This window comes from Gobio gobio, assembly GCF_949357685.1.
Source record: "Gobio gobio genome assembly, chromosome: 14".
Lineage (NCBI taxonomy): Eukaryota > Metazoa > Chordata > Actinopteri > Cypriniformes > Gobionidae > Gobio > Gobio gobio.
The window spans coordinates 1,514,231-1,539,256 of record NC_137107.1 but is presented as its reverse complement, the minus strand read 5'-3'; the positions used below and the strand labels follow the sequence as shown (position 1 = coordinate 1,539,256).

Genomic DNA, 25,026 nt, shown 5'->3' with positions numbered 1-25,026 from the left:
TCTGTTACGTTTCTATTTTTTGTGTACAGTCACAATAAAAACTATTTTTTGTGCTTTTTGAAAAATAAAGAAAACAAACATGATGCGTGATCTGCAGCCTCTCTGTCAAAGACGTTCATTCAGATAGTCTTCAGAAAAGGAACTCTAGCTCAGTGAATACTTGTCTCACAAACATGAGACATATGTCTAAAGAAACGTCAGGTTTTAGATAATGTAAATCAAATCGAAAACAAATATTCTGTGTTTATGTAATCAGTTTGAAAAGAGAGAGATGTCAGTCGTTCACGAGCCTCTTCATAAGTGTTAATGATGCCACGACCACGGAGCGCGCGTTCTATTGAGATTAAAATACTGACGCGACCCATGAGAACAGATCGACGCCCACACATCAACTTAAATAAACACAAAAAGTGAAGCGCTATACTTCAGCGACATCATTTTGAGACGCGTTGAGGAATAATCCTGGAGTAATTTACTAAAAATAATAGTATATTAGTATAATAATAGAAATTTATTAAAAGCTGTTCATGTTCTGTCCAGAGCTGTTCACACTTTTATAATTATAATGTTAGTTGATATGTTAATGGGTGACGTAAATTCATCAATTTTCCCCGAAATATTTAAGTGGCCTGGCCAGTGAACATGGGAGAACAACAAACTTTATTGTTTTATGCACAATGTGTGTCTGATATTAATACATTTATTTAAATTATAATTGAAAGCAGCTTTCATTGATATCAGTGTATGGAATTTAAATTTAGTAAAGTCTTTTTTATATAGGCTAGTAATTCATTTAAATATCGATTTAAATCTCTGAAACCTCAAATAAACATTATGTGGTTTAATAGTGATATATGAATAGTGATATATGAAAAGTGATATATGAAGCGCATCGTCTCTGGATCAGCACCAGCCAAAGCGTGGAAGCACGTTTGAATTTATCAGTGACGCAAACAAACAAACCAAAAAATAGACATGACTTTCTCAGGTATGTGTAAAATTAGATCAGCGTCAGTGCATGGACCCCTAAACACACATGGATTAAAATATGTTTAACAAATCACAATTATACATACATAAATTGTAAACAACTGATGTGACACTGTAATAAAACTAAATTAATGTGATCTCCATCAACACAAACTGAGCTTGAGAAAAGCACAGCGTCACACACACTGATCTTACTGTCTATATGAGGATTTTTTACGCACACATACCACACACACACACACACACACACACCGTCACACACACTGATCTCACTGTCTATATGAAGATTTATTACACACACACACACACACACACGTTATTTCAGTGACAGAAGTTCAGTTGTAGTATTATTGTAATGAAGATACTCTATAACATCTCACTGTCACTGATTTATCATGAGCTAAAAGCATTATGGGTAGAATCTCTCTACAGTCTATTCTGATTCAGCAACAGTTTCACTGATGATCCAAAATCAAACCCAAACCCAGGATAGAGCGGCTGAGTGAATGTGGTCTGGACTGTGTGGATGCGTTTCATTGTGTCTCCAGAGACGCTGTAGAAGGACAGAGTTCCTGCACTGGGATCCACATACACTCCTACACTATATATATTACCATCCACTCCTACTCTACTGCTGATGGGCTTTACTCTGAGTTTAATCCCTCTGTTATTGTGTAAAAATGTGCAATTGGAGGAAGTGCAGTACAAACTCCAGGACTGATCATTATATCCAAACACACACTCATCACCCAGTCCCTTCCTGCTGATGCTCTTATATGACACTGATATAAACACAAGTCCACTCCACTCAATCTCCCAGTAAGAGCGTCCACTCACACTCTCTCTACACAACACCTGAAGATAATGATCAAATCTGTCAGGATGATCAGGATACGGCTGCTCTGTGTCAGTGTAAGTAATCGCTCTGTTCCCCTCAGACAGACAGAGGTGTTTATGGGCTGTATTCAGGTCCGGATTTAGTCGAAGTGAGTCTGACGGAGAGAAAACACATCAGAATTATGAATTATGAATCTGATCTTTTAATGTAGCTGAACTCTTCATGTTCAATATATCAGCAGTGTCTCAGTTCAGTTTAATCATCATTTACATGATCAACTCTAAAACTCTTCTGTCATGTTTTCTTTCCTCTTCTCCAGGAAGAACATGAACACACTCATGAGTTTTTCTGCTTGTGTTCTCAGTGACTTACATTGTAGGAAGTCGTCTCTGGTCTTGGGATCAGCGGCTGTGGAAATCAACAGACATGAAGAGTGTGATTATCATGTCAAGAGAAAATGATCCCTGCATCCATTGCTTACACATGCAGAAATCCTCCAACACAGAAGATATTTAGAGAAATGTTCCTGCTGTTTTCAGAGCCCAAATCCTGACACGAGCACTATTGAGGGTTTGACACTATTGACATGTCCCCCTATTTGATTTGGCTTCTGTAGAACATCAACTGATCACAGATTTGATTGGAGAGGGAATAGGACTCAGATTTCACTTTGTTCATCATAAAGTTATCGTATCGCGTCATAAGACTCGGGTTAAACCACTAGGGATTACTTTATGTGTAAGCAGTTATACAGTATGTAATTATAATTATGGTTTAAATTACTATTTGTAATGAACTTTTGTCAGAGCGGCAGAGTAGAAAAGAAGGCCAGCCATAATCACATTTAGTGTGTGTTTAGCAAGAAAACATGATTCAGTTATTAATACTATTTCTACATGTTTTTTAGTCTAAGATTCCTGAGTATTTGTTTGTGTGTTTAAGTTTTAATAAAATCGTAACTGTTATAATTATATTGTGCCGTTTCTCGTCTTTGCCTCAACCGTCTGTAACACAACCCTTTACATCTGTAAACTGTGAGAAATAACATGGCAACTGTAAGGGGGATTGAGATTGAACAGAACTGAGTTTTAACTGATTGATCAGTCATTTGATTAGCCTATTCTATAATACTCCTGTTTATTATGAGAATTTCTGTGAAAACATGGATGCCACATTTTAGTTCTAATTATTAAACTCATGCATCATTAATGTTTGGTTTTAAATACTGATATCACAAAAACATATTTTTGAAAATATTTTTACAATAATACATACAATTAGTCCTACATCTGTTAAGTCTATCCCTGTGTCAGGTTTGAGGTAAGGGATGAGGCGAGGACTCAGGGATGCAGAAGGGTTTTAATAAAAATAATAAAATAAAACAAGACAAACAAAAACAACCCAGAGGGGATAAAACAAGTCTCGACTTGACTTGACATGACTTGAAGGGAAACACAAGTAAGATACGACAACAATCCAGCATAGGACTGCAAACACAAGGAGAATAAATAGGGAGCAAACAAAAGAGGGTAACGAGGAAAGACAGGTGGGGCAAATGAACCAATAAACAGGAAACAAAGTGGGCGGGGTTAGACAATAGACAATAGACATGAGAGCACATGGCACAAAGAAACACATGACAAGCCATGTGCTCACACTAAACATGACAAACACACAAGCACATGACTAGTGAAAACAAAATCACAAACCATGTGCTCACACAAGGCAACACATGAACACGCAGCCAATGAAAACTCATAAGCCACGTTCACACAAAACATGGCAAGAAAGCATGCGGCCGATGAAAACCCGAACCACGTGCTACACAGAACACAACACAGACGGACAGAAGAGCACACGCTCATACAACAAGACAGAGTGCACGAGAACGAGCGAATGCCCATTCTGTGCGCTCACAACAAATCCAAATGAATATCTGTATCCCAACACAAACCCGAAATCAAACTAAAAAGTGCTGGGATCCGAACACCCCGCTCCGCACACAAACTTCACAAGGACAGAAGAGCATGCAGCTCGAGCATGCTCAAAGCTGCGCGTTCATACAAGACAAACAATACAGGAGTTTTGTTTAATTTAATTTCAAATAATTTTATCTAACCAGATCATATTCATTATTAATTTAGAATATAGACAACCCTTATATTACTGTAATTGTCTAGATTTGCAATATCTATTCTACCCTATATTAAACCTTTCCGTTTTTGTTTTCTATTAAAAGAAGTCCCTTTACTCTAAGGCTATAAATGTCACAATCAGCGGCTCTGTCATTCGCTCTGATAAGCACATTTAAATCAGTGTTCAGTACTTTGTCTTAGTTTCCCGCCACGCGTCTGTTTCCTAGGTTACCCTCGTTAGTTAGTTCTGTTCAGGTGTTATTTATCCCGTTTCTGTCTGCTTTTTAAGTTCCTCTTGTTCACTTTGTCTTTGTCCGGTCACTGTTATGATATGTTGTCTGCCTTTCTGTCTTGTATTTGTAATTAAACTTCCATCTCCTACCAGAACACAACCATGACAGATGACTGGACCCCAAAACTTGGATGTAGCTGTCCAAATCCTCCTGCTCTCGCAGGGGAGCAAATCCCTAGAGGAGAACACACATGCTTTCCTGGAACTTCAACACCTTGTCCATTACAACGACACCAGCCTGAGTATCTACTACAGCTACTCACAAATTAGGTAACCAATTGGACCTTGTCTACACATGCTACTGCTCCACAGACAACACTTTAGTAACTCCATTGCACACCTCAGACCACTTTCTCATCACTCTTAACCTCATACTGACTCCTGACACAACACACACTCCTCCGCAGATCACATTTCGGCATAATATACACTCACTCTCTCCCTCTCGTCTATCCACTATGGTTTCATCCTCACTCCCTCCACCTGCTCAGTTCTCAGCACTGGACACTAACAGTGCTACTGACACTCTTTGCTCCACTCTAACATCTTGCTTAGACAACCTCTGTCCCGTTTCATCCAGGCCAGCCCGCGCCACCCCCTCTGCCCCCTGGCTGTCTGATGTTCTCCGCGAACATCGCTCTGGACTCCGGGCAGCAGAGAGGAAGTGGCGCAAAACTAAAAACGCTACTGACCTAACCCTGTATCAGTCTCTTCTCGCTTCTTTCTCTACTAATGTCTCCACTGCTAAAACTACATACTACCACAACAAAATCAACAACTGCTCTGACTCTCGTGCACTTTACAGAACTTTCTCTTCTCTTCTTTGTCCTCCTCACCCCCCTTCTTCCTCATTCACAAACAGAACCTCCTACATCAGCAGCCAATTCTCCACACCAAACTGACACACACATCTCAACAACCATCACACACAGGCTCCCCTCCTTCTCTCTGCTCTCCGAGGCAGAAAAGTCTCCAAACTCATCCTTTCCAATCATCGCACTACATGTCCGCTTGACCCTATCCCCACTCACCTCCTTCAGGACATTTCTTCTTCTGTTACTCCTGCACTCACTCACATTGTCAACACCTCTCTTCACACCGGGACCTTCCCCACAGCATTTAAGCAGGCTCGGGTAACCCCACTGCTTAAGAAACCCTCTCTGAACCCAGCACTTTTAGAAAACTACAGACCGGTATCCCTTCTTCCCTTCTTCTTTCATCGCTAAGACACTTGAGCGAGTTGTGTTCAACCAACTCTCTATGTTTCTTGTACAGAACAACCTCCTGGACAACAACCAATCCGGCTTCAAAAGTGGCCACTCAACTGAGACTGCCCTGCTCTCGGTTACGGAGGCACTGAGACGGGCAAGAGCAGCTTCCAAATCCACAGTACTTATCTTACTGGATTTGTCTGCTGCTTTTGACACAGTTAATCACCAGATCCCCAGGGCTCAGTGCTTGGACCACTTCTCTTCTCCATCTACATGTCATCATATATATGTAAAGACTGATTATCTGATTACTTCTATTGCTCTCCTCATTTGTAAGTCGCTTTGGATAAAAGCGTCTACTAAATGACTAAATGTAAATGTAATGCCCCCCCCCCCCCCACACACACACACACACACACTTTCTAAATGATCTTATGAACCACTTGCAACTTCTAATTAACTGGTTTATAAATAATGTAATACATAATTTAGAAATGATAAATTGATAATTTACAGTATGAAGTATGAAAATACAATTATTAAACATATTATCAACATGCTTATAGATAAAGCATTTATAGCTGTATTTATAAACTGCTTATTAATGTCTATTAATGCTTAATAAATGATGAATTAACTATTTACTAATGCTTAACTAATGATTCATAGTGTGCAGTTATTATAATTTATCTGCTAAACTACTGAATCTGTTCACATCCTCATTTTATCAGTGTAGCTTGAATTGGTTGTCAACCTTATTTTATAGATTCACAATGCACTTCTGTATGCTTTGCATTTTTTATGAATTATCAATAATGATTATTATTAAAGAATATAAATTATGAGATTTGCATTTGTTAAAGATATTATTTACATTTCTGTCATTAGAACTCTCTTTGGCATAGTAATGGGTATGACAATGTTGATATATTTGGTTCTGGCAGAATAGATCTGATTCGCTGCAGTAGGTTATTGTTGCAGATGTAGAGCAAGTACGGGACTTGCTACTACCAATACATACACAACACGCTTCTGTGAGCAAGTAAGACATGCTGCTGCTATACAATAGAGTGCACATGAATTACCCGTAGGAGATCTATACAGGTGGAGCTGGGGAAGGAGGAGGGTTTCTGAAAGCAAGGTGCACTGCTAAGGCAAATGCTACTCGAGTATTTGAAGGTTCAAAACGCAAGCTCATTGGCTACAGATTCAGCATTAACCAATCTGCTGGGCCCTATGTGATTACGAACGGGTAGTTAAAAGACATATTAGCCTGCACCTTCTAGAGTTTCATGACAAAACTTTGTTTTAAGCAATCGTTTTGTTTTCAGGGATGACAGATCTTTCTGCAAAAATGCAATGATTTTGGTTTTCCTACAGAGAAATGTGTGTTTGTTACATCTGCCTATGATCGTCCCCAGTAGTACAGTAGCCTACATCTGACATCAAATACATAATATACCATATCTGTGTCTTAAAGGACTTTTTGAACCAACAACATAATATGCAAGAAATATATGCAATGAAATAATATGTTAATCAATCAGTCAATTGGGAAACACTTTACAACATCTTACACATTTATTAATAGCTACACCTGTTAGGAAATATGGTTGTCAATACAAACATTGACTGTGTGAATTAAGTTAATTATATTTCTTATAAAAAGATAAAAATGAATGCAAAGAAATGTGCATATGACACTTACCTGGAGACGGTATGGGGCCGATATTGTCACTGGCTTCACTCACTCCCACTTTACCCACAATCCTATAGCGGATCATGTACTGCTGTCCAAGCTTCAAACCAGTCAGATTAAAGTTTTCATCAGGTGTGTTTATGACATGCCACTGTTCCTCTTTCATCTGCTGGTACTCCACTCTGTACTGCACAGTTTCTCCAGTCGGGGACTTCTGAAGTTTCAGGGACACACTGCGCTCCAGGACCTTCTTCATTTCTGGTGGGGGAGGCTTTGACACGGGCTGGAACTGTGTGTCTGTCAGCTTCCCTTTTTCATACAGACGGATGGAGGAGCCTGGACTGGATGGATCGGAGATGGCAGAAATAATGAAGCGGTATCTCTTTTCATCTTTATTAGCCTCTGAAAAACTTCTGAAAAGAGACAAGTTCTCTCTCATCTTTGCGATGACAGCAGGATCGCTGAACCACTTTCTGACAGATGCCACAGAAACCATGTTTTGCTCCCCATCTAGCTCTTTAAACTTGTCAGATTTCAGAAAATCCTTCAGGGTTGAAAGATACGGTTCTTCATACTTCATAGATGTGAAGGTCAAGCACACCACAACATCAATATTAGGATTAAGGAGAATGGAGTTGAGACGGTCTGAATCTTCAGTTTTGATTCCCTCCAGCATCTTGGTGTGAGAACTCAAGAGGTCAAGTTCAGATTTTACATGACCTAACCACTGGTTAACCCTGTCCGCTTTAAAAGGGGAGCTGTAGTGGATCTTCTGAATGTCTTCCAGTGACTTCTCCTCCATCTCTCCTCTTCGTATAGCAGGCAAGACCCTGGCCACAGCTTTCAGGATCAATGTCTTGTAAATGCTAAATGAGCTCTGAAATGAATGCAGCCTCTCTTTGAATTCATTGAAAACATTCACCAGTGTTTTTCTGGACAGGTCATTGTATGTCCTCTCTACTTCTCCCAGCTCCTCCATTATATCTTCAGTGTTGGAAACCAGACGTGTGGGGATTTCTCTCTCCAGCTGAGCTGCTGTTGGATCCAGTAGAGAAAGTGGATAGAGCCAGACTTTGATTGGAACTTCATTCTGTGGATTCTCCTTCAGGATAGTGGGGAGCTTCTTGTACACCTCTACGGCCTCCATGAAAGTGCTGGGGTTCTGCTTGAGGCGGACATCACCATGAAATGTGCAAGCAATGCTTTCAGCCTTTTTCTTATCACCATCTGTCATATTTATAGCTCCTTTTCCCTCAAAAGAAAATCCAGGGATCTTCTTGACCATGATATTTAGTTGTCCATCAATCTCCTGCTTATTTTCCTCTTCTGAAAATCTCTGATCAAACACCATGAAGGCCTGAGCTCCGTAGAGAACAGCCGTGACCACATGAGTTGCAGTTTTCTGCTCAAACACCTGAGGGTAGGTGATCTGGCCCAGCTGAGTCATAATGAGCGATTCGAATCTGGAGGTTTCACTGTAATACATTGTTACTCTGGACTGTTGGTTTGAGGATTTGGTGTCATTCAGAAACTTGGCAGATCCTCCCACCTCCACAAGCCCTGCTAAGAAGCTGGCCTTCAGGGAAGCACTTACATCCATGAGACTGAACTTACTAGAGAGAGAGTCGGAGCTACTGAACTTCACATCTGTCGTGGGCTGTGGACGGGTGTCCAAATCTTCACTCAGTGACTTCCTATCCCACAGATTAACACCTGAAATGAGAAATGGCTTTAACAGTCACGTATGAGGACGCACTGTTGAAGAAACATGCAGGTTTTATTGTGTTGTTACACAAGTACTAGTGATGCAACATTTGGTGAGGAGGGGAAAATAACCTTTTATTTATTAATTTTAGGTTGGTAAAGCACCTGGAATGAAGGTATCCGTGTGGCAGTCATACAGCATACCAGGAAACAGAGGTCTTCCTAGAGCTGCCACTTCAATGGGCTCTGATGCCAAGGCTGCAGTAAATAACAAATAAAAGAATATTTATGATATATATGAACAAAATTACATATGGTGATAATAAATAATGTTTAACTCTTTCCCCACCAGAATTTTGTTTTAAAAGTTGCCAGCCACTGCCAGCATTTGCACAAAAGTTTCTGGACCCCAGAATATTTTTTGTATGAATATCTGAACATGCAATATATCCAAACAAAGAACAGACCTCTGTTACTTTTTCAACACTTGAATATGGGTAAGTTTAATACAAAATTTGAGCAAAAAGCTGAAAAACATATTTTTGTCAAATACAACATCCAGATGTGATTCAGAGCGATGATCAAACACAGATGGAGTAGATGGAGTCCATCAACACCCCAAAGCTTCTCAGTCCTATCGCTCGTCCTGGGGTGACATTTCATTCAGTAACATTAGGCAGCTTAATGTTGATGATCGGATTATTTTACATAGGCATATGATTACATATAATATCGCGTGTTTCTGCTTATTCTTCACCTGTGTTTTGATCAGGAGATTCATTACTCTTTCAGAAGATGTGTAATAGTGCCCCTACAATATATATATTTCTGTTAATGGCAGGGAAAGAGTTAGTTCTGCAGAAATTATTAAATAAAGATGCAAGCAGCAAAGAAAATGTATTGACAAACACAGAATCAAACTTTCAGTCAGAATAGATAGAATCATATAAAATGCTATATTTACATTTACACGTTTAACACATGCTTTCCTTCTAAACATCTTACAATAGAGTCTCTATTGAGAGGGCTGTGTTTGCACCCCGTATTCAGGCCCTATTCCTGCTCTGGGCAGAAATCAAACTGCTCTCCCAGAGGGCAATTTACATTCTGGGGCATGCAAATATGGAAGCAGATACCCTGTCGAGACAAGGGCTGAGGCACAGGGAATGACAACTCCACCCACAGGTGTTGGAGTCCATATGGCAGAGACACAGTAGAGCGGAAGTGGACATGTTTGCCTACAAAGAGTCAACCCATTGTCGCCTCTGGTTTGCCCTCCCTCTTCCAGCTCCACTGGTGCTGGACGCCATGGTACAGACGTGGCAGAGGCTTTGCCTGTACATCTTTCCTCAGATATTTCTGCTCCCGACAAACCAGGTTCATCTAATATTAGTGACTCCGTTCTGGCCATCCCGAGTCTGGTTCTCCGATCTGGTGTCTCTTCTGGACAGAGCTTGTTGGGAGCTTCCCATTCAGAAGGACTTCCTGTCTCAAGTGCAGGGGTCAATCTTTCACCCCTCACCACACACTGCAAGCATGAGTGGCACGTGCACTGCATGAAAATGGGATTTTCGTCAGTATGTGGCACTGTAGATTGCCGTGAAACTTCAGGTTTACGACTGTGCACGGCAATTTGCAGGCAACACTGAAAACTGCCGGAAATTGACGGAAATTGACGTGGCCTTGCTTGGCAGTTGTCCCCCCATGACCCCCCCTCCCCTTAACCCTCAGAGCCCGACGGCATCGCCCACGACGTCACACGGCACCTCCGATAAATATCTATATTATTTCATGAAACTTTTATCGATTTTCTTACCGTTTTTTCCAGCAGAAAGCTAACGAGCTAGCCATCACGGGGGTGTCTTTGGTGTCTTTGTAGCCTTTACAGAAGGTTTTCTATCCAGCCTGGAACATGTGCATCTTTTTGGAGTTGTTCAGCAATAAATCAAAACGCTTACATCCAAGATTTATCCACTTGATGTCCATAATTTATACATTTTCCGTCATTTTTGCCGCTAGCGCGATGCTAGCTGCCATGTTGGATGAGGGTTTGACCAATGACAGGCTGATCCGTCATCCACGTTGGTGTGCGTCATTACGCACGAACCACAGCTCTGTTATTGTGGAGAGATAGAGACGCACGGCTAGTATTGAGGAGATAGAGAGAGAGACGTGCTGCAGTTTTGAGTAGTTTTGTGGACAAAGTTTGAGGAGAAAGTTTGAGGAGAAGTTCCTGATAGGAACTGTTTTGAGGCTTGGCACCAGTAAATATCCAAAATCCAAAGAGGCCAAAAGCGCCTGGACTTTTTTTGGAAAAATGTAAATAGTTTTGGTTCTGTATAAGTTATCATGTTTATTCCTGAGTTCCAGGACTCCAAAGACTTGAACAAACATTTTTCCAGAGGAAATATGCTTAGCTTTTATTTATTTGTGTGTGTTTTCAATAAATATTTGAGGGATTCAATTTCCGTTTTATGTTTTCATTTGTCTTTATGGTCCCATAACTTATTTTACATTCAGGTGACATCAATGCAACACAAACATACTGACAGTGCAACTTCTCTTGAAAAAAAAGAGGTGTGTCAATTGTCTGTGCACAACAGGGTTGATGTTTTACAAGCTTTTTTAGTAAATAACACCAGGCGGAAAATTAATTGTAAAAATACCCTTAGGTCTTAAAGGGTTAATTCTAGAGGAGGCTTTATCATGTAAATGAACATGCTGTGAGCTACACAAATGCAAATCAGAGTAGCAGCAGGGGGAGTTTTATCTAGGTTCTGAATTTTTTAAACTAAAACATTTTTTCAGTTAAATGTACTCGTTTTAGTTCACATTACTAAAAAAAAAAATTTAGGGCAACCAGTTTGCTCCAATTTTTTAAGTAGATTCAACTTGTCCAGGCAAACAGAGTAGATTAATTACTCTGTATGTCATTAGCAATAACCATGTAAAAAAAAAAAAATACACACAAAATAAAAAGTTACTGTTATGCCTATATGTAATTGAAGCACTTTTGCCACACCCATTAACTTAAATAAAGTGAAAATAAATATAATAGGTTTTTCTGGAGCTGGTGGTCTGAAACCTCAATGAGGTTGAAGAATATAGGGATAAATTAAGCCCCTCTGTGGACTGATTTCCTGACTCTCTCTCTTTCTCTCTCTCTCTCTCTCTCTCTCTCTCTCTCTCTCTCACACACACACACACACACATCTGTGCAGGCAGACACACACGCACACACACACACACACAGGTCATGGCCATGACGCGTACAAAACTTGAAGACGAGCTTTAAACAGACGTGTTTTGGGCCATGTCCACACGAAGCCAGAACTTTCCCTATCCGATCTTTTTTTCCCCCTCGTTTCAAGATATATCAGCGTACACAGGAGAGCATGAAAACGGCTCAAAACGATGTAGTATACATGCCAGGCCAGTATGTGGCACTGTAATTCTGCCACAGAAATACACTAAAAACGGAGAAGAAGAGTTGTGGCTAGAAGGGGTACGGCAACAGTCGGAGGTGAGGTAAAATCTCACAATAAAATAACAATAAATAAATGTGCTACTTACCAGATGTGTTTTATTAACACATACACCTATCCCAACCCTAAACATACCCTTATAATAATGCAAATACAGTAATTAAACAACGCAGTATTGATGTGCGCATGCCCAGTGCCCGTAGTTGTATCCCCTTTAAGTCTTCCCTGCGCAGGACGTGGTGTGATGACATCATCGTTTCACAAAATAGATGGATTGGCCGTATACACGAAACCGCAAGGGTGTCGTTTTCAGATGTATCCACTTTAGGACCCGGTTTCAAAAAATAGCGGTTTCAGTCTCCCAAAACGCCGGATCCGTGTGGACGAAACGCCAATACGATAAAAAAATGTATACGTATACAGTGATACGCGTCTCCGTGTGGACGGACCCTTGGACTCTTTTTGCTTTGTGTTTTTGCTGCTTTGCTTTTTCGTGATCAACAACGACAGGACGCCATTTCGCCTTCAGCTCCCCTTCAACTCCTCTGCATGGACGCAGCTAACTTTTTTGACTAATTTTCAGCTGTCTGGCGTCTTCACAACTCTGAGGCAAACTGCAGGCGCTATGAACCAGAGCATGGGTAATGTAACGTTACGATTTAAAGAATATGCTTTTATTCAGCTGTATAAGGAAATGGATGCGTTAATAGATCCGAGCTTAAAACTGCACATTTTGTTTTCACAGACTATCCTCGCCTCATAACGAAGCCGTGAGCTCTTATCTGCTTGGAGCGATTTCCGCGAGTCCAGATTTAACCGCTGATCACGACGAAATTGTGTGTAAGTAACTTCTAATGTGTTTCTCATTCCTTGTTTAATTTTACCGTGACTGTTTTCAGTAATACCAGTCTCATGTAATTGTTTTCCAGCTGCCTGTAAGACGTATTATGAATCGACACGCCGGAGCTTCAGATACAAACAACCTGAACTTAAGATACAAACAACCTGAACTTACATCGCAGGTGGAAACTGCGAAGTTTACCTCAGAGTCGATCAAGAAGAAAAAGGGTAAGATTTATTATATTAGATCCGTTTTTTGTCAATGTGAGTATTTTTCAGGCTGCTTATTGTCTTTATGGATTGTATTACAGTTGCTGGAAGCGAGAGTGTGCTGGATGAGGTGGACATTTGGAAGTCCGCGACCATTGAACTCATATCTGACGAGGAAGACGGCATTGTTGACGGGGTGTCTGGATGGATTGTGCGGCCACCGCCCTCTCGTAGCCTGGAGCACGCCGAACTTTACATTACATTACGAGACATTACTGCTGCACTGTACATAGTTGTGTGTTTAACAATAAAGCTCTTTCTTTGAATAAACAGCTGTGTTTTATAAATGAAGCCCTTTCTTTGAAAGAACAGCTGTATGCTTATAAATGAAGCTCTTTCTTTGAATAAACAGCACGGTCCGTATAATTTTCCCATATATTCCTTGATGGTATGAATACTTCATAGCACAATAACATTAATATAAAACAAATTATTACAACATAAATTATATATTTATTATTATTATTGGGGTTTACATTTATAATGAGCAAGGGGGACCAATAATGATTGGTTTGCAGTGATCTGCCAACCAATCACGAGGGATTTTTCTTTTTTAAATGTAGTGGCTTCAGCCAATACTGAGTGAGTAAATTCAAGTCTGGCCGTTGACTCTCTGGTTTCGCTGCTATTCATATGCTAATTAGAGGCGTCGCACCTCCGCACGGTCTCTCCGCGGGGGGCTCTCCACCTACGTCATGGTTCGTTTACGACAATTTGTGGCACAGACGAACGCGACGTTCGCTGCCTCTAAATTGTCGAAAACTGCCGAAAATTAGGGAGATTTCCGGGAGTATACAGGCGTTTACGGGGTCGAAAATCCCACTTTTCATGCAGTGGTGGCCATGAGTGGCAGTGCATATTTTTCCTGGCATGCATGTTAAGCAATGAGTGCATTCACACCGGGAGCAGGAGCGTTGCGTGAGCAGCAGTGAAGCTGGGGTCTCGGCACTGAGCCTATTAAAGCACATTTTTGATTGACAAAATAAATATGATTTCACACAAAATGCACAAAATAAACGTTGCTTTAACAAGAATTAACAAAAACATTATACAAATGTAAACAATCAGAAAATATGGTCTAACTTAGTTTATTATGTTTATTCGTTTTTTATCCGCAGTCTTGTAAACATATCGAACTATAACTGAAACAACGTGATTAGAGCTGTTTTTTTGGTTGTGTATGTTGTTTACCATTTACATGGGAATGTTGTACACACCCCATGTTAACAAACTTTCAGGACTATCAAGAATATAAATGACCAACTTCTAAAAAGAAAATGAGTTCACTAAAAGAAAGGCTCACTAAGCTTCGGAGCCTTGTGTCTGCAGCTGCAGTGACGGTGTAGTGATGCTGACGTGACGCTCGTGCTTACTGTGTGAAAGAGCAGTGAAAGGTAACAGCTTATAGATTCCTATCTCTCAACAGAGGATGTTAGGGCAGTTTTAAATTCCAGCAAAAGACAATTTTCTGACCTAAATTGACAGAGTTCCTTTTTGGGATCTTTCTCATGTCCTGGAAAGTTTTTATCAGAGGCTCTATTTGAGCCATTAGAGTCAGCCTCGGAGAGGCTTCTCCCTTTTAAGTAGGCTCTACTTTTTGCATTGATGTTGCTCAAAAGAGTTGGAGATCTGCAGGCCCTGGCAGTAGCTTCCTCCTGCATAGACTTTACCCTGGGTATGGTCAGAGCTATTTTGCACAGCTTCTGTCACACTTCAAGATTTCTTCCCTTCACCGCATGAATCACCGTAGCAAGAGAAGGTCTTCCTCCAGAAAATTAGAATCGGGGTATTCATTAACATACACTCACCTAGGATTATTAGGAACACCATACTAATACTGTGTTTGACCCCCTTTCGCCTTCAGAACTGCCTTAATTCTACGTGGAATTGATTCAACAAGGTGCTGAAAGCATCCTTTAGAAATGTTGGCCCATATTGATAGGATAGCATCTTGCAGTTGATGGAGATTTGTGGGATGCACATCCAGGGCACGAAGCTCCCGTTCCACCACATCCCAAAGATGCTCTATTGGGTTGAGATCTGGTGACTGTGGGGGCCATTTTAGTCCAGTGAACTCATTGTCATGTTCAAGAAACCAATTTGAAATGATTGGAGCTTTGTGATGGTGCATTATCCTGCTGGAAGTAGCCATCAGAGGATGGGGACATGGTGCTCATAAAGGGATGGACATGGGCAGAAACAATGCTCAGGTAGGCCGGGGCATTTAAACCATGCCCAATTGGCACTAAGGGGCCTAAAGTGTGCCAAGAAAACATCCCCCACACCATTACACCACCGCCACCAGCCTGCACAGTGGTAACAAGGCATGATGAATCCATGTTCTCATTCTGTTTACGCCAAATTCTGACTCTACCATCTGAATGTCTCAACAGAAATCGAGACTCATCAGACCAGGCAACACTGGTTCTGCAGCAGGCATTCTTCATCCTAATGGCGCCACCGTGTTCGGTCACTGATCAGGTCGCTCTGTATAGACTGTGTTTTTATTTACTATTTTACTCACTTTTGCTTTCTCTTTTTATGCACATAACATCTGCACTGATCTGTTATGTCAAAGGAACTCTTCTGGACTCTTCTGCTACCGCTACACTGACCTTTTTTTGTGATGCTTTATCCTCCTTGTTGTAGCCACCAGAGATCCTTCGGTTGAACAATGGCTACCTGAACAACTCCCTGAAGCGCCGGACCAAGAAACACCGTGGGACACACGCTGGAATCCGAGTCAGATTGAGGAAACGGGCACACAGCCCTCCTCTGCCGAGCATTTTGCTCACAAATGTCGAATCCTTGGAGAATAATATGGACGATCTTAGAGCCAGGATACAGGACATCAGAGACTGTAATATCCTTTGTTTGTCTGAAACATGGCTCACGACCTCGGTCCCGGACTCAGCTGTAACGCCATCTGATAACTTCTCTGTTTTACGGAGGGACAGGACAGTCGAGTCTGGTAAAACTAAGGTGGTGGAGTGTGCTTCATGACCCCAGGAACATCTCCATTCTGTCGCACTCCTGCTCTTCTCATCTGGAACATTTGTCCATTATCTGCCGTACATTCTATCTGCCCCGAGAGTTTTCATCGATCATCATTACTGCTGTTTACATATCACCACAGGCAGACACCGGTGTGGCTTTGTCTAAACTTCACGATGAGCTCAGCGTCTACATTAACATGCATCCTCATGCCGCGTTTATCATCGAGGGGGACTTTAACAAAGCCAACCTCACGCAGGTCATGCCGGACTTTTATCAACATATCTCCTGTACTACTAGAGGGCCAAATACTCTGGATCACTGCTACTCTTAGTTTAAAAATGACTATAAATCTCGCTCACTACCAGCTTTTGGCAAACCGGACCATGCCGCCATTTTCCTCACACCGGAATATAGACAAAAGCTTGTTTGTTTACCTCTGGTTTTGAGGGTTGTATCACATTAGTCTGCCCACTCAGAAACAATGCTTCAGGCATCTCTTGATGATGCCGACTGGGACATGTTCCGGGCGAGTTCATCTGACGTCTGCGAGTTCAGGGATGAAGCTTTAAGCTTTGCCAACATTCTCGAAGAGCAGGCTACAGAGACATTAACAATTCTGTCCTTTTCTAATCAGAAACCATGGGTAGACCGAAATAACGCACTACTGCATACAATGCCAGTCTCTTGTCTGGGAACATGAGCGATTACAAAGCATCGTGTTATGCTCTCCGACGTGCAGTTACAGCCCACCAAACACCAAAGTCTCATTTCCAACTAATTGACTTCCGTTGCCTGTGGCAGGGACTGAGTACCATCTGTGCCTTTGGGAATAGATCCTCTGCAGAGGTGAGAGCAGACCCGTCGCCGGGTCGCCGGACTCTGCGCGTCAGAAAGAACCAATCAGAGCAGCGATAATCATGTAATCACTGTCTCAGAGGACGAAGTTCGGAGGGCACTTAAGCGAGTGAATGTCAGGAAAGCAGCGGGCCAGATGATATTTCTGGTTGTGTTCTGAGATCCTGTGCAGATCAGCTCACAGGTCTGTTTATATCCATCTTTAATAAGTCCCTCGATACCTCTGTTGTTCCCACCTCCTTTAAAAAAATCAACCATCATCCCAGTGCCTAAGAACAATAAACCATCTTGCCTAAAGGACTATCGTCTAGTCACTCTCACGTCGATAGTCATGAAGGTCTTTGAGAGACTTGTTAAAAACACCATTTGCTCCTCCTTACTCCTTACGGATACTTTGGACCCTCTTCAGTTTGCCTATCGTCCCAACAGATCCACTGACGATGCCATTTCTCACGTCCTGCACTCCTCACTCACACACTTGGACAATAAAACTGGGAATTATGTTAGGCTGCTATTCATTGATTATAGCTCAGCTTTCAACACAATAGTTGTCATTCAGCTAACCTCCAAACTCCTGGATCTGGGCCTGAATCACTCACTCTCCTACAGGATTCAAGATTTCCTCACTGGCAGACCTCAAGTGGGGAAATTAGGCTAGATCATCTCCAATTCCATCACCCTGTGTTGGAGCTCCACAGGGCTGTGTCCTGAGTCCCCTGCTCTACTCTCTCTACACGCATGACTGTGCGTCCACTCACAGCTCGACTTTTATTATCAAATTTGCTGATGATACTGAGGTGGGTCTCATTTCCAACAACAATGAGACTGCATACTTGGACGAGGTAGAGAGAGTAACATCTAGGTGCTAGGACAACTGTCTCTCTCTGAATGTAACCAAAACCAAAGAGCTGATTGTGGACTTCAGGAAGAGACAGCAGCGGATCTATCACATACCTTTTTCTTTGTCTTTCCGTAGTTATATTTATTTGTAAATTCTGTTGTTATTTGTCTATGGAGCTGACCTGTTTACATTTCACTGCTGGTTATATATTCTGTATATACTAAGTATGTGACAAATAAAACTCTTGAATCTTGAAGCATCAATTCCATGATGCAGCGTCTCGTTCCCCTCGAACCGGGTTACATACATAACCTGAGACAATGTCTCTTTCTAATGATTTTGAATCTGTCCCTGTGATATTGTTGATGGCACATTCACATTTTGTAACATTTCAATCTTACCAGGATATTTTGGGTTTCCTTTGGTGTCTTCGTTTAAAATCTGAAGCTTGTCAGGTTTGGGTTGTAGCACTTCCTATTTTGGAAAGAATGGTTCATAAAATAATTTTCTAAAAAATAAAAAGATAATATTTTTTAATCTTAATCTCATGAAAAAAATCTGTTTACACTTCCACATTTTGTCTGAGGGAGTGCACTTACCTGTGCATTCACCACAGCTAGTGTTGCCAACCATAAACATGTACAGTAGATCCAGCTCGGCTGCTTCAGGGACATCATAAGTGCCGCCATCTTGGAATCGTCAACAAGGAGACCTGTGTGAATATCAGTGAAGGTCAGTTAAGGAGATGCATACCACATCATTGCCTTGTTTAGTTTTTATTGTCATATTCTGCTTTGTTTTCCCTGTCACAGTTCTCATTGTTTGTTTGTTGTTTCTGATTGTGCTCACCTGTATTGTTGATTATCATTCCACGTGTATTTAAGCACCAGATTTTTTCCGGAAAGAGAGGCAGTTGTGAAGAAGAAATACCCACTGAGGCACTGTCAGTACATTCAACCTCTGTGAAACATTGCTCTGCCTCTTTGGATTTGAGTTCTACTCCAATCTTCTCAATCCAATCTTTGACCTTGTCTACAAAGTGTTTAACTGCTTGAGACTTGGGTTCAAACCAGTGTAAATGATCTAAATATGCCTCATCATCTGACATAAGTTCTCTGGTTACATTATTAATTTCTTGGAATGCAATAAAGGACTGTGCAAACTCACAATGTATGCGTGCATACACAGTGTCAACATTACCAGAGTCCTCAAGCAAAGTTTCAATTTGTCTCCTTTGCCTTCTACTTCCGATCAACGGGTTAAGCCATTGCTCTTGTGCTTTAACAGTCATCTTTGGCACTTTGTTTTCATAGTAATCAATGTTCGTGTTCAAAGCATGCATTGCGTTCATCACAAAAGCAGATGAGATCGCCCTCTTGCGATGTTGTGCGGAGGAGCAAACATGGCAGGTCCATGACGCAGCAAAGTTCAATAATATACAAATTATTGCCATATGAAATTGGCTCCACATGTATTTAAGCACTGAGTTTTCCTCAGTTCAAGGTTCTGCGTTGCTAATGTTAATATGTGTAGTATTTAACCCTATGGGTTTGGTAGCTTTTTTCCACATAGCAGCTAAATTAACTTAATATTTTCTGTCATTTTTGTCAAACAGGGACGAGTAATACATCTTTCAAAACTGTGAAGTGTCTACTTTTATTAGTGTACACTCACAATAATGACAAAAATGTATGCTTTTGTAAAATAAAGAAAACAAACAGGGTGCGCAAACTGTCATCACAGTCTCTGAACTTTTTTCTGAAACGCGCTTAAAAAATTAAGCAAAACTCAGCGAATACTTTCCATTAGGGCTGGGCGATATGGCCAAAACAATGATCATGATAAAAAAAATTTCATATTAGTCGATATCGATAATTATCAAGATAAATGAAAAATCTTTATTTCTTTCAAATAAAAGTAAAAGTTGTAAAAAGTAGACCCTTATTTGTGTTTTTGTATTATTTTATTGTACACTCTTTATTGTCAGAACATGACAAACACTTTTCCGGTCATTTTTCTTTAACAAAATAAATATCTTAATTGAAAAAAATTATTTCTTAGTTTCTGCATGTGCTAATGACTGATGTTGCTTCTAGTCATGAAACAGGTTCACTGCAAAAAATGCTCTTCTTACTTAGTATTTTTGTCTTTTTTCTAGTCTAAATATCTAAAAATTCTTAAATCAAGATGCATATACTAGATAAGTAAAATGACATAAGATATTTTTTCTTGTTTTCTTGAAAATAAAATCAAAATGAAGTGAATTTTTGCTTAAAACAAGCAAACTTATCTGCCAATGGGGTGAGAAAAATTATCTTGTTTCTGATTGAAATCATGTTTCCTTTTTCTGTCCCAAACAGAAATAAGATTATTTTTCAATAGCTTACGATGTCAATAGGTAACGAGCATATATTGACAATATATTGTATATTTACAAGCTAAAAGCTGCACGCTGACCGACTGCCTGTTGTCACACTTATTTCTGCTGTGTGATTGGCTGTTAGATTAATCCATATCGAGTAAAAATGTCCAGAGCTTATCATCTTTCTTGACATCAATTTTATCATGATTCAATATGAGATCGTTTATCGGCCCAGCCCTACTTTCCACACAGACATGAGGCAAGGAAAGGCAATTTTGTTTTTGTATAGCACATTTCATACACTGTGAATCTGATGTGATCCTAATGATCTGAGAGATCTGATATATTCTAATATTCTATTCTATGATCTGCAGTGTATTGAGGTCCTAGATCATAGATTGATTTATATACCAGTAATAATACTTTAATAATAATAATACTGCAATATTTTTAACTATTGAAATTCATTTTGATTACACAATATATATTTCATGGATCGAATGCTACATCCCACATGTGAAGAGTAAGATAATGTAAAGAAAAAAAAACCTAACCCTCTTTATCAGATATAACAGTTAAAATATCAAATAATCGTTAAATATAACCTTGCACTTTCTAGTGTTCTAGTTTTCCTTTCAGTGAACATGTAGATTAATTTGCTGTGAAGCTTTGCTCAACCTTCACTCCAACACAATAACACTGACACTGCCTGTTCATATTGTTCTAAAATCACATCTTACCTGGAGTCTCTGTTCTTGATATGGTGAGTCTGAAGCTGATCAGAAATCTGTAGTGATATTTATAGTCCTGCTACTGAAGAAATGCCTAGTGAAAACATGCAATGTCGGGAAATGTTGTGAAAGATTGGAGAGGGGAGGTGGCCAGTGGCCTGAGTCATTGCCCTTTGGACCGTGAAATGCTTTCTGGCAGAATACAATTGTAGTGGACAGCACATTCCGGGGCCCAGTTAATGGCCAGTTTATGTAAACTACACACATCCATTTTATACTTATTCAGAGAAATAAGTATTCTCAGTGACAGCTATTTGTTTTGCAACAGCTTACACAGATTCAGCTGTTAATGAACAAATGAATGAACAGTTCAATCCTTTTTCTATCATGTGTGGTGTCTATTTGTTTAGAATATTGCCAAGGGTATTCTGATGATGGTTTGGAAAGTGAAAAATGCATTGGTAAACTTTAATGACACTTTAAAGACTTCTAACTGTGTACAGTATGCAAATGAGTTCCACAGGGGAAAGAAGGGGGGGCCACACTGTGTGTCCCAGCAGCCAATCGCAACACTGGAATGGAGAAGCGCCAAATTGCAATCTCCTCCTATTCGGAAAAGGATAAAGGTACCCTTTCAACAGACACTCCTTGTTTTGAGTCTCCCCACGAGGATGAGACTATGACAGAGCAACAGTTCGGAGTTTCTCCTTGAGAGAGACAAACAGTTCACCGTGTTCTGAGTCTGAGCCCTGTAAGAATGAGCAGGCGGATTAATACGGGAATGAAAAACGGGTTTTAATTTGGACACATGGAACGCAGGGGTGAATCCTCCCGTACGCAGGAGGTAGTTTGAGGCAGACTGCCACCGGGCTAATGATCTTGGTGACAGGGAATGGACCAGTGAATTTGGGAGCAAGTTTATTACACACAGAATGAAGAGGAATGTTCTTTGATGAAAGCCACACTTTTTGACCCATGACGTAAATGGGAGGCTTAGATCGGCTCACGGGCTCTGCTCCATGTGTGACGAAGGCGTGAGTGAAGGGGACCGGGACCTCGGATTCCAGACTGGGAAAATTGGTGGCTGGTAACCTAAACTACATTCAAACGGAGAGAGGCCGTTGATGACACTGGTAACAAGTTATGGCTTACTCAACCCATGAAAGTTGCTGTCTCCAGGAGGAAGGATTCTTGGATACCAAACATTGCAACACTCTCTCAAAGTCTTGGTTGGCCCGCTCGGTTTGGCTATTGCTCTGGGGATGGAAACCCAAAGACAGACTGACAGTCGCCCCCAGTAACTTACAAAACTCTCTAAAAAGGCCAAAATTTGGACACAAATTGGGACCCCCTGTCGGAAACCACGTCCATCAGAAGGCCATGTAAATGAAAGATGTGATCTACAACATCCACCGCTGTCTCCTTGGCAGAAGGTAATTTAGGCAAGGGAATAAAATGAGCCATCTTCGAGAACTGGTCCAGACAATCAAAGCGACCATCTTGCCCTGGGAGGGTGGTGATAAAATCTAGCACTATGTAGAACCAGGTTTTCGAAAGGATAGATAGCGGTTGGAGTAACCCATCCGGAGGACGATTAGAAGTCTTACCTATGGCACAAACCGTACAAGCCAAGACAAAATCCTGAATGTCATGAGCCATACCAGGCCACCAGAATCGTTGCTTAACCAAAAAACTGGTCCGATTGACTCCTGGATGACAAACTACATTGGAAGTAATTCTGTGTGTTTCAGGTGTAATTTTGTCCCATTCTTCCTGCAAACAAGTCTTAAGGTGGGCAACAGTACGGGGTCTTCGTTGTCGCATTTTGCGCTTCAAAATGCGCCACACATTCTCTATTGGAGACATTCTCCTCCGCAGCCAGGACTTTGTAATGTGTGCAGAATGTGGTTTTGCATTGTCTTGTTGAAATATGCATGGACGTCCCTGGAAAAGATTTCTTCTTGAAGGCAGCATATTATGCTCCAAAATCTCTATGTTCTTTTCAGCATTAATGGTGCCTTCACAGAAGTACAAGTTACCTTTGCCAAGGGCACTGACACAACCCCATACCATGACAGACCCTGGCTTCTGGACTTGTTGCTGGTAACAGTCTGGATGATCCTTTTCTTCTTTGGTCCGGAGCACACGGCGTTCATTCCTCCCCAAAAATACCTGAAATACTGATTCATCTGACCACAGTACACGTTTCCACTGTGTGATGGTCCATCCCAGATGCCTCCGAGCCCAGAGAAGTCGACGGCGCTTCTGGACACTGTTAACATAGGGCTTCCTTTTGGCACAGGACAGTTTAACTGGCATTTGTGGATGTAACTACGTATTGTGGTGCTTGACAAAGGTTTGCCAAAGTAGTCCTGAGCCCATGTGGTGATATGGCTTCTAGATGAATGACGATTCTTGATGCAGTGCCGCCTGAGGGATCGGAGATCACGGTTGTTCAGCTTAGGCTTGCGCCCTTGTCCTTTACGCACTGAAATTCCTCCAGATTCCTTGAATCTTTTAATTATGTTATGCACTGTTGAATGTGAAATATCCAAATCTCTTCCTATCTTTCTTTGAGGAACATTGTTTTTAAACATTTCAATAATTTTCTCACTGTTTTCTCTCTGGCGATCCTCGGCCCATCTTTGCTCCTAAAGGATTAGACCTTTCTTGGATGCTGCTTTTGTAGCAAATCATAATTACAATCACCTGTTGATCATCTGTTTCAAATCACATCATTATTTAACCATTTTACCTCATTACTAGCCCTAAATTGCTCCTGTCCCAACTTTTTTTTTAAATGTGTTGCAGGTCTGAATGACAGGAAAGGATGCATATTTACAAATGACATGAAGTTGACCAGACAAAACATGAAATATTTTGTGTTCATATTGTCTGCAATGAAATACAAGTCAAAGTAAATTTAGAAATCACTTCTTTTTTTTTTTTTTTGCGTTTTCCATACTGTCCCAACTTTTTCTGATTTGGGGTTGTAATTTTAATATAGTAATTTTACTGTAATTTTCCTATAATATACTATAGTATTTTTTCCTGTGGGATATCTACACTGTAAAAAATTCTAAGCTCGTACAACAACAAAAAATCTTTGTACTAATTTCCCCTAACTTTTTCTTGTTTACTCAACTTTTGTAAATAACAGTTATACTAACTGAAAATAAGTTGTTTGTGATTAAGTTGAGTCAACTTAACATTGTTTGTTTTCTGAACTGTCCTATAACAAATCTTTTTTAGTTGAGCCAGTTCAAAAAATTTTGTCTGTAGAACTCAATGTCTGAAGTTGAGTGAACAAAAAAATGCTAGGGGAAATTAGTACCAAGAAATACTACGTTAGATAAACTACAAAAACTTTGCCGAAGTCAAAAACTGAAAAGAGTGAGTCAAGACAATGTTAACTAAACATTTATTCCAAAATGCATCAAGACATTTTTTTAAAACAATTTGTACAGTCTTTTGCAGTCAATACAATGCTATTTTAGTAAACTATCATGATTGACTATTAGAATTACTATTAAAAGGTACAGTTAACTCAAAAATGGTAGTTCTGTCATCATGTATTCCCTTATGTCTCAAACTCATTTGACTTCCTTTCTTCTGCATGAACACACACAAAGCTCCTATAACGGTTTTAAACTTGAGTTAGATCTGCTCCGCCCACTTCCGTGGTGCTGTTGTCCTCAGGCTGCTGTGAGTTGTGTGTGTGTGTGTGTGTGTGTGTGTGTGTGTGTGTGTGTGTGTGTGTGTGTGTGTGTGTGTGT

General features: G+C 40.6%; 1 protein-coding gene across 1 annotated transcript; it reads right to left on the bottom strand.

Annotated features, from left to right (window-relative positions):
• Positions 1 to 495: 495 nt before the first annotated feature.
• Positions 496 to 21,381, bottom strand: LOC307137751 (neoverrucotoxin subunit beta-like). Its single transcript, XM_079835638.1, has 7 exons — positions 21,260 to 21,381; positions 18,757 to 18,869; positions 18,559 to 18,631; positions 9,035 to 9,127; positions 7,175 to 8,878; positions 2,201 to 2,236; positions 496 to 1,982 (listed from the first exon to the last, which is right to left on the bottom strand). Exons 2-7 carry the CDS (start codon positions 18,844 to 18,846, stop codon positions 1,417 to 1,419), a joined length of 2,562 nt encoding a protein of 853 aa, XP_079691764.1. The 5' UTR covers positions 18,847 to 18,869; positions 21,260 to 21,381; the 3' UTR covers positions 496 to 1,416.
• Positions 21,382 to 25,026: the final 3,645 nt, after the last annotated feature.

Coding starts and splice junctions, on each gene's coding strand:
- LOC307137751 (XM_079835638.1), bottom strand. CDS start 18,846: ATGGCGGCACTTATGATGTCCCTGAAGCAGCCGAGCTGGATCTACTGT. Junction 9,128..18,558: donor AGGAAACCCAAAATATCCTG/GTAAGATTGAAA, acceptor TATTTACTGCAG/CCTTGGCATCAGAGCCCATT. Junction 1,983..2,200: donor CAGAGACGACTTCCTACAAT/GTAAGTCACTGA, acceptor TCTCTCCGTCAG/ACTCACTTCGACTAAATCCG.